The 10,138-nt window shown below is 33.6% G+C and overlaps 2 protein-coding genes across 3 annotated transcripts; both read left to right on the plus strand.

Moving 5' to 3' along the window:
- The first annotated feature begins 287 nt into the window (after positions 1–287).
- LOC110730122 lies at positions 288–3,961 on the plus strand. Of its 2 annotated transcripts, none has more exons than XM_021909898.1 (4): positions 288–380; positions 771–1,128; positions 2,848–3,105; positions 3,437–3,961. In XM_021909898.1, the coding sequence occupies exons 2-4, from the start codon at positions 780–782 to the stop codon at positions 3,697–3,699; spliced, it is 870 nt and encodes a 289-aa protein (XP_021765590.1). In that variant the 5' UTR covers positions 288–380; positions 771–779; the 3' UTR covers positions 3,700–3,961. The 2 variants fall into 2 exon arrangements, with proteins under 2 accessions (XP_021765590.1, XP_021765589.1); XM_021909897.1 differs by having other exon boundaries at positions 294–444.
- Positions 3,962–4,601: 640 nt separating this feature from the next.
- Positions 4,602–6,063, plus strand: LOC110730017. Its single transcript, XM_021909798.1, has 3 exons — positions 4,602–4,914; positions 5,370–5,675; positions 5,774–6,063. The coding sequence occupies exons 1-3, from the start codon at positions 4,602–4,604 to the stop codon at positions 6,061–6,063; spliced, it is 909 nt and encodes a 302-aa protein (XP_021765490.1).
- Positions 6,064–10,138: the final 4,075 nt, after the last annotated feature.

Consider the following 10,138-nt stretch of genomic DNA (forward strand, 5'->3'; position numbering starts at 1 on the left):
AGCTTTGCATTTTGAATGTTTTTCATGTTTTGTTGACAAATTTACTAGTTTAAGTTCTATTATTCTGTAAAAAAAAGTGTTAAATTCACACGTTTTGTTTGAATTATTATTAAAATCAATACATGTTTACATGATGAATGTTTGTTTCATACCCTAAATGAGGATTGTTAAACAAAAAATTAATTAATCACACGTTGAATAATGATGGGATAAAGTACAAGTATTAAAAAGTACGGAGTATTTACTAAAGTGCCATTATATAAAAAAAAATATTCCTTCAAATATTTAGTAAACCCTAACTACCTATTCAATCTTCACATTTCTCCCTCTTCATTGTTTCAAAAAATTATCGTAATTGGGGGAATTTCTCAACGGTGAAAGTAATATTCTTCCGGCAATTTCCGTTTTCATCTCTGTTAAATTGTGCTTCTAGACTTTCTACATGTATGATCTGTTACTACATTTTAGCTTTGCATTTTGAATGTTTTTCATGTTTTGTTGACAAATTTACTAGTTTAAGTTCTATTATTCTGTAAAAAAAGTGTTAAATTCACACGTTTTGTTTGAATTATTATTAAAATCAATACATTTTTACATGCTGAATGTTTGTTTAATGTTAATTTTTGTTTCATTCATGTTTATATTTAATTAATCTAGTAACGAGTTGAATCTGCATATATTTGTTCAAGTTCTTGTAATCTATGATTGATTAGTTATGAATTATTTCCATAAATCAATATAATGTTTAAGAATTGCCAATTAATTGAAAGGAAATCGATATGGCAACAAGGAAACGGCGTTACGATCCAAATGTACCGATTGAACTTAGCTCGGAAGTGGAAGAAGATAATGTAGAAAGTTCAGTATTCAAGAATGATGAAACCAAGAAAATACAGGTGAAGGTGGTGAAAAGGACGGATTCGAACATTGAAGAAGAAGAAGGGGTTTCTTTGAAGATTGAAATTGACATTCCACTTCGATGGGTGATGATTTGTTACTGTCAGAGATTGGGTTTGGATTTTCAAACCACCCGATTCGAGTTCAATGCTGCTAAGTTAAGGGATTTGGATACTCCCCAACAACTTGGCATGGTTCAAAATGATGTCATTTTTGCCTTCCCAAATCATGGTTTGCTCCTCTCTTGAAAACTGATTTTTTTGATTGGTGTTATTTAGTTTTTGGATTTTAATTTTTTTATACTGTGCAAGTTTTAATCTTTTATTAATTTTTTCATACATACAAGAGTAATTTGATTTGATTGTTTGGTTTACTACTCGGGTTTGAGTGTTTGTAAATGTTTGAAATGGGAAGATTTAGGGCTATAGTAGTTTGCTTCATAGAAGACTTTGGGTACGGCAGGTCATTAGAATCATTAAAGGGGGCGGCGGGGGGGGGGGGGTGGTGGGGGTGAGATACCTATCTTGATGACTTGATGTATTTGCATATGCGTTGGAGATTGAGATGAGAAAGAAAGCGAGGTACCTATCTTCCCTTATATGAATATTGAATGAGGATTGAGGGAAATGATGAAACCAAATCCTTCCACTAGTTATTTAGAAGGAAAATAGAAACATGCAACTTCACTTATTGATTGTGCTGCTATCCTATCCTCTACTTAATCGTGATATCGCAAGAAGGAAAGGGTCAAGTTTCTAGTGACATATATAGAGGTTGAATTTTGGTTTCTCATTTATGGATTGCTGATGAAATGATATGTTAGTAATCGTGAATTTCGATTTCTATTGAACTCATTCTGAAGATTTAATGTATGCACAAATATGTGTTTTTTCTTGCCCCTCTCGCCCTTCAAGTTTTCCTGCTGCTGCTGTTTCCTGATCAATTCATTACTTGTCACTATTGCCCCATATTTACTTTGCCTTATTGAGAGTGCTAGTAGCTATTGTAGCATTCCAGCCTTCTTTTCTTCTATGTTAAAACACTAGCAAAAGAGCAAGATTTGTCTGCGACATGATTCTAGAAAGCTCTTTCTCGAGGCCAAGAATTCCAAACTTAGGGAAAAAAAGGCTCCTTAACAGACAAAGCTAAATTATTTTGTCAAGCTTTTTTTTTTTTTTAACTATTCTGCTGTTTCCCCAGCTGAATTCTGTGGATTTAAATTTTAGACGTCAAATATTTTACCATCTTTGGGAATGTTAGGTCCATTTAACTTAAAATATTATCTCACACAAAGTGTTCCAGCTGTTCCTGTCTTGACTGCAGAGTAAGTACTAACATGAGGGAAATCAAAATTTAGCCTGATTATATATTTTCTATATACACAATCAATTTTAACTATGTCATGATTAATGGTGAAGTTTTTGATCTTGACATGCTTTTATTAAGCATTAGTAGTTAGATAGGCTTAGTCTGTCTTCTTTTTCCCTGTTTTAATTAATAATTATATCCCTGGATGCCCTTGACAGTCATTCAGGGAAGAGCAGTACTCACTACTTAGAACGTATCACCAAATAGACTTTTGTTTATACTTGGTTAGTTTTTCTTTAGTGCTGATAACATGATACTATGAAATTTGCACTATATTCACAAATTTAAGGATTGTATACTTATCTTTTGTGTCATTGTTCGAAACATTAGAACCTTATTTTTTTCCATTGTCATGTACAAATAAACATGTTTTAAGTTTATGTGCACTAAGTAAGAAGTAGGTAATAATTGTATGGCATATAGAACTGACGGTAATATACATCAGTATTTACAGTCAACAAATGATGATAAGGCATGGAGCTCCTGTTGAATTTTTCAATTTTGTTTCTTCATCTCTATAGCTCTTTCATTCTTATCTCTTTGTTTTCTCTCATTTGCCTTCTTTCTATCACTGTGTATAAGGTGGTTTGGGGAATGGAGCTGTGCATTATGTAACTATATGCATCCGCATGCATAAGGGGAGAGACATGTTTCATAGAGTGAAATGCTCTACCGCTGTACTGCCTCAGCTTATGCGATGTTTTTCTAACAGTGATCCTCGAGAACTTCGCTCTCTATGCCTTGTTTATGGTGGATTAAAGTTGACTCAGAACCATACAGCTAGAGAACTAAAAATGGAAGATGGTGACATAATTGATGGCTTTACTTTCAGTTTGATGAGTAAGTTCAACTCTGGTTTCATTCAATCTTGTTTATTATATGCTCAGATTAGGATCCTTATTATACCCCATAATATGTTCCTGTTTACTTCTTTTGGAAGAAAATCCTCTACATCCTAGATTTGTACTTGTTAAGAGCTTTCAATTCAAAGCTTGAAAAGAAAACTTTTCTGATGCTAGGCAAAAAGTTTTAGCGTTTTACAAATTTTATTTGATTGTGCAACTAAGATATGAAGTATGAACTGCTAAAGAGCAAAAAGGTCCTAATTTCAGGTTTTCAAGTTTAGAAATTTTGGTATTCTTTTTAACTTGAATCTCCCTTTCCTGTTCAGATTCTTCCTTGAGCATAGTTGGGCAACGCATTACTCTTAAAGTGATATGTCATGTGGGCAATGAAACGGTGTTCAGAGTCACTCCGAGGACTCTTTTGGGTCAGATGATGGATAAATTAATGCCGCCGGAGGCAGAGACTGGGCGTAAAAATGTTAGATTTATATTTAATGGTCGTTATCTCTCACCTACAAAAACAGTAGCGGAGGAACATCTCGTGGATGGTGATACTATTAGTAGCATGCTTTGTATGAGGGGATGCTGAATGTTTTTGTTAGGTTACTATGATTCTGACTTGTACATTGCCTTTCATGGTAAGATTTGTAGCAGTCGCAGTATAATGCTGTCATATCTCTGATTTTATTTCCGTTAGTTTATAAACTTGTTTAAAGGGTAGCTAGATTTGGCGTGTATATCATCAACTTATTGTAAGATTTAATGGGGCTCATTCACTCATTGAGCCCATGAATTGGAATAACAGAGAGAGTGAGAGATACCTCATCCTGCTAACGTTCTCCTCAAAAAAAGTGAGGGATACCTCAAGTGGTTAGATACTTAGAGTTCTTCTATGGGATCAATTCTCCATCCCCGCTCTTGTGGCTCTCTAAACACCAAAAAAATAAAAAAATTAGTTTGTCTTTTATTAAATGGATCGAATGTGGATACTTATGTGTTGATTCGATTCTCATTAATCCTACTTTTAGAGGCCTAGATAATTGGATAGGTTAGGCTAAGATCAGTCCTAAGTAGGTTGGCTTGTAAAGGGTCAAAATCAATTGGGTCAAAGCAGGTCATAAGTCAATACCATGTACCAGTAAAGCCTTCTAATTTACACTTTTTCAATTGAGTAGCTATTTTTTTGATAAAATTATTGGGCTTTAGCCTTGTATTAAAAATAAACTTGTTCAATTAAAACATCGTCCACTAAAGCCTTCTAACTTTATACTTTCTTTGTTAGTTGGAATTCCTGAGGTCGGTTATTTATTTATTTTCTTTTCGTTTCCAAGGTTAGTAGATTATTTTTTTATTTGACGAAAAGTTGAATTTCTTTGACAAAGTAAATTTCGATTCTTAATCTCCACAAATCCTTCAATTAATTTATGCTTAGCAAATCTTGATTATTGACAAAAGTATACCATTAAATTGTGAACAGAAATAAAAAAAAGAATGAAGAAGACGGAGTATTCAAGCGCAAAAGCAAACAACGAAGGCCAAAAGATTTTCGTAACAGTAAAGTGGATTAACAGCAACATCGACGATATGAAAGATGATGATGATATTGATGATAAAGAGAATATTAACTTTAGAATTGAGAGTGATGTTCCTCTAAGATGGCTAATAATTCTTTATTGTGACAAATTTGGTTTGAATTTCGACACAACTCGTTTCGAGTTTAATGGTGCTCGTTTGAGAGGATTTGATACTCCCATAAATATTCATATGCTTTCCTTTGATGTCATCTACGCTTATTCTTCTCCATGTAAGTTTTTCTTTTTTTCTTTTTATTACGGAGTATTATTTTTATTTTAAAACTAGGTTTAGGGTTTCTATATGTTTATTTTGCATTACTACATGTAAGTAGAAACTTATGGTTTTGTTTGTTTCACATTAACATGAATCCTTATCGATCATAGGATCTTCTAGAACCGAGAAATTAAGCTATCCCTCACCCTCACTTTATGAAATCCTTTGTAAATACAAATTACGTGTAAAACAAAATTGACAGCGTGTTATAAGTGATTGCATTAAAAAAAAATTACATTGCTTTGGTATACTTTTTACGTATTTGGACAAAGGGCTATAGTATGGTTATAAATTTAATTGATAATAATGTTGACCTTAGATTGTTTCATGTATTATTGTGGTTTTGTAATTAATTGTTTAGAAATTGCTCACTCAATAGGTAGTATTGAAATTATTGGATATGATATTCAGGTTCAAATGGCTTAGTCCACTCAAATAGTCGAGTTCAAGACAATGATGATGGGAGTAGTAGTGGTCTATACCAGGCAACAATATGCATTCGAATGCACAAAAAGAAAGATACATTAATTAGGGTGATACGTGCTACACCGTTATTACCTCAGCTCGCACTTGGCCTCTCAAATGCCGGACTTGTTGTTGAAGGCGGCTCTATGTGCTTTGTTCACGAGGGCACGAGGTTGACTCAAGAGCATACTGCAAAGGAACTAGATATTGTTAATGGTGATGTTATTGACGCCTTTATTTTTGACAAGTACAGTAAGTTTTACAACTTTAGCTTGTTAATCAAATCAGTTAATACAATAAGCTAATTCCAAACACAGTCTTAAATTAACTACCTGTTGTTCTTGATTCAGGTTGTTCGCTGAGCATAATTGAAGCATCAAAACATTCACAAGAATCAGATAAACTATATTTGGAAGTATCAGTGGCCTCTAAGTACCACGAAACAATATATTTCAGAATAAAACGAAATACTCGTTTAAAAAAGTTGATGGACGCATACTGTCAACGTTGTGAAATGCTTAAAGGAGCTCTTTTCTTTTATCATGGCCGCATACTTGACGGCTCAAAGTCACCGGACGAAGAAAATTTGGTGGATAAATCTATAATCTATGCTCTTCCATTAATGTTGACGCCGAAATAGGTCACATTTCCTATTTTTTTTTTTTTTTTAGTAATACTACTCGCTAAATTTGTTATCTTTCATAGTTTGTTCTTACTGATATAGCTCTTCAGGTTTTGAAAATAATACTCGTATATTGGTACGTTGTTAATGATTTTCATTAGTTTTATATCTTTTGTACGTAATTTTACTTGCTTGCTAGCTGCATTTTTTTGAGGTTTTGTTTTGAGTTTCATTTATTAGGGTGTTCTTGCGTTTGTTTAATGAAACTATCAACAAAGTAGTAACGTGGTTGCTAATTTTGTTGTAGGATAATGTGTTATGTAGCCGGCCCTTAAGCATTAAATTTTTTGTATAAGAGTATAAGAAACCGTGACAAAAACACACTAATTACACTGATTTACACATGTTTTTGTTATGAACTCATAGCTTAAAACAATTTTCTAGAATATATTTAATGCTTATATGTAACTTTAAGGCTACGTATAACATTATCCTTTTTTTGTAACCAATAAGATAGTAAGCTTTTCTTATTGGATTTGGAATTATAGAATATGAGAATGCATAAAATGTTATGGTTATAAATTCTTAGTTTTTTCGTAATCCTTCTAATTTCACTTTTTTGCATTTGCCCTTTCATATATACTCTCGCCGACTTGCCGTCCTATATGGTTCTTATTGTAATCCTATTTTGGAGATTCAAAATGTTGTTTCTATTTCAATTTTTGAATAGTATGTAAAGACCATTATACCCTTACTTTAACTTTATTTATGGTACTTTTTAAATTATTATTGAATTTTGCACATGACTTGTACTTTTTCCACAATCTCTCTAACTTTTGTCTACAATTGTATTTTTCAGTTGTATTAATGTACTTCATCTACTTTTTCTTTCTATTTCTTAAATACTGTAAAGAAACACAAACATGAACTATATTATGGGATGAAGGGAGTGACAATTTTCACTCTGTAACCCGCAAATACATTTAAGTTACATATAATAACCTTGTCATTAATTTTTTTTTTATTATTGACGCTCACTCATCATTTAATAATATTTTTGTATATCAATTTACGTATTGAAAAATATTCCGTTAAAAGTTTTAAGGGCTAATTTGGGTCTTAAGGATTCAGATATATATATATATATATATATATATATATATATATATATATATATATCATTTTACGTATTAAAAAATGTCTCAATTTGCATATTTATGTTTTTTTTTTCCTCCAAAAAAAATTATAAAAACCCTAATTACCTTTTCACATTCTTCCTTTCTTTAACCCCCTAGATTTCCCCTCCCTTTTCTTCCTTAGTCAAATTAGAATTCTTGTTACACTTCTTAACGACGAAAGTAATATTCTTTTTTCCTCCAAAAAAAATTATAAAAACCCTAATTACCTTTTCACATTCTTCCTTTCTTTAACCCCCTAGATTTCCCCTCCCTTTTCTTCCTCAGTCAAATTAGAATTTTTGTTACACTTCTTAACGACGAAAGTAATATTCTGCTGGTAAAATCCTTCTCTTTTGCTCTTGAATTGTTGGGCTCTACATGTATGATTTGTAATTATGTGTTAATTTGCACGTTGAAAGATGTTTTCTTGTTGTTTTTTTTTTTTTTTTTTTTTTTTTTTACAAATTTATTTGTTTATGTTCAATTAAGCTCTAATTGAGTTTTTATTAAAAAAATAAAATAAAAATAAATTAAGCTCTAATCTATATTATAATTTAAGAGTCATTTTCCCAACTTTTAACCACATTACTCCAAAACTCAATCTCTCAATTCTCATTCACTCCCTTTTTTTTTTAATTATTATTTTTTTCCTTTTTTTTTTGCCCTATAAATAACTTCCACCTGTCTTTTTTTAAAAAAAAAAATAAAAACCCTCCAAAAAAAACTTCCACTATTATTTTTCCTAATAACACACACTACCCCAAAAAACTACCTACGTAGTCCAATTTTTTTTTTTTTAGAAACACCAATATTACAATAATTGCACTTTTTTTCCAAAATTATGTGCACTTTTTTTAAAATAATATTGCCACCATAAGTTCCACTATTTTCCTTTTTAAAAATTCTTCTAATTGTTTATTTATATTTTTTAAAATCAGCTAACTACCTTATTATTAATTCAATAATCATCGAAACGAAAATATATACATAATGTTTTTTTGTGAAAGAGCAAGTTACTATATCACAAACAACTTCACGTATTTAAAATATATTTTTGTTATTAGATCTTTGTAATATCTTTAGATAAACTATATATCCCGTGCATTTTGCACAGGTACACTCTAGTTGAGTTAATTTCACACTATTTTGTTTGAATAATCTAAATTAATAATGGATATTTAAATGCTACTCGCTCCGTCCCTAAATTTTTTTTTTTTTTGGTGAAAAAGGATCAGAATTAATTAATTAAAAAAAAACACCACCCCTCTGAGGTAGTTTACACAAGTTCATAGTTAAAACATACACATCAAGTTAGTTTAGTGACGCAGCACCCAAATAGTTATGCCATTTAAGGCCAAAAGAGCTATTGTTTGCTTCAGAAAGTCTAGCATTAGGATCGGGAGGAGGGTTACAAAAGGTAAATTCTGCCATCCAGCTTGGGTCCTATCTCTTTCTAGTCTGCATAGGAGTTAGACTCAACCTGGCTTGCCTGACCTAAAATTCTGCTTCCCTGACTTGCTGCCTCCGGACTTTCATAATGCTGCTGTTCCCTGAAGGAGGCATTAGGTCCCTGCACCAGAGTGAGAAAAGGTGGCCTTCATCAGGTGGGGAATTAGTATCACATACACTGTTAACAGCGCGATGACAGTCAGATATTACAAGAAAGTTCATCCAGTTATTTTCTCTGGCCCAAATTAAAGCAGTCAAGATAGCAATTAGTTCTGCCATGTAGGGGTTGGGAGCTAAGCAATGGCCTTCCAGGCCCTGTATCCATTCACCATTCTGGTTCCTACAAATGCAGGAAATCCCAGTAGAAAGGGAGATTGGGGAGAAAGAGGCATCCATTGTGATTTTCATCAATGGTTAGGCCAGGTAGGTTGGAGGAGGAAGTTTGTATTGGGGCTAGAAGAGGGGGTAGGGTTGAGATGTGAGAAGTAGTGGCGGTCTCTGATAGTATGGATAGTGGAAGTCCAGAAATTTGTTAAGGGGCTGGATTTATTCTGGAAAATCCAAGCATTCCTTCTCATCCAGATTTTCTTCAGGATAATGGGGAAGGAGAAATTCCAAGGGATATCTTGGATGAGGTGGGTGGTGTTGTTTAGGTTGTGGAGGATCCAGGACTGGATATCAGGCTGATCAAAACTCATGGTTGGGTTGGCTAAGCCCCATTCTTTAGCCCTTGGGCAATCCCTCAACACATGAATGCCATTTTCAATGGTGCCAGGGCAAAAGCAGCAAAATTGGGAGGGTGTTATATGCTTGGTGAACAGGTTACTGCAGGTGGGGAGCCTGTCCCATATACATTGTCACAGGAACAGTTTTGATTGGGGGGTGAGGCATTGGTTCCACATTTTTCCCCAGGGGATATCAGGTGCTTGGTTTTTCCTTGATTTCTCCCAGAGGTAGGAGTAGGCCTGATTTGCATCAAAATGTTTGCCTTTGGAGAGTGAACAGAAAGGAAAATCATCTCCCTGACCAGTGAAGGGAGTGGATTTGATAGTTTGTTGAATGTTTGGGGGTAGGTGTATGCTAAGGTTTTGCAGATTCCAACCCCTATCATCCATGATACTGGCTAGGGTTTGTGAGTCCTCATGTTGTCCCAAAGGACCTTGGATTAGAGATCTAAGAGGTCCCAGTCCTGTCCAGTTGTGATCCCACAAAAGACAGTGATTCCCACTGCCTATAGACCATTGAGTGAAAGCCTGGAAGATATCCCACCCTTTCCCCATCCCTTTCCAGATGTGAGAGCCATATTTGAAGGAGTTTAGGGTAGCTCTGGAACAGTATTTTGTTTTAATGATTTTGGCAGCTAGAGAGTCAGAGTGACACATATTCCAACAGAGCTTTGCTAGTTGGATTATGTTCAGAAGTTCAGAAGCTCTAAACCCTAACCCCCCTATCTTTATGAGTACATA

Source organism: Chenopodium quinoa, unplaced genomic scaffold (assembly GCF_001683475.1).
Source record: "Chenopodium quinoa cultivar QQ74 unplaced genomic scaffold, ASM168347v1, whole genome shotgun sequence".
NCBI classification, from domain to species: Eukaryota; Viridiplantae; Streptophyta; class Magnoliopsida; order Caryophyllales; family Amaranthaceae; genus Chenopodium; species Chenopodium quinoa.

Coding starts and splice junctions, on each gene's coding strand:
- LOC110730122 (XM_021909898.1), top strand. CDS start 780: ATGGCAACAAGGAAACGGCGTTACGATCCAAATGTACCGATTGAACTT. Junction 1,129..2,847: donor TTTTGCCTTCCCAAATCATG/GTTTGCTCCTCT, acceptor ACTGTGTATAAG/GTGGTTTGGGGAATGGAGCT. Junction 3,106..3,436: donor CTTTACTTTCAGTTTGATGA/GTAAGTTCAACT, acceptor TTTCCTGTTCAG/ATTCTTCCTTGAGCATAGTT.
- LOC110730017 (XM_021909798.1), top strand. CDS start 4,602: ATGAAGAAGACGGAGTATTCAAGCGCAAAAGCAAACAACGAAGGCCAA. Junction 4,915..5,369: donor CTACGCTTATTCTTCTCCAT/GTAAGTTTTTCT, acceptor TATGATATTCAG/GTTCAAATGGCTTAGTCCAC. Junction 5,676..5,773: donor CTTTATTTTTGACAAGTACA/GTAAGTTTTACA, acceptor TTCTTGATTCAG/GTTGTTCGCTGAGCATAATT.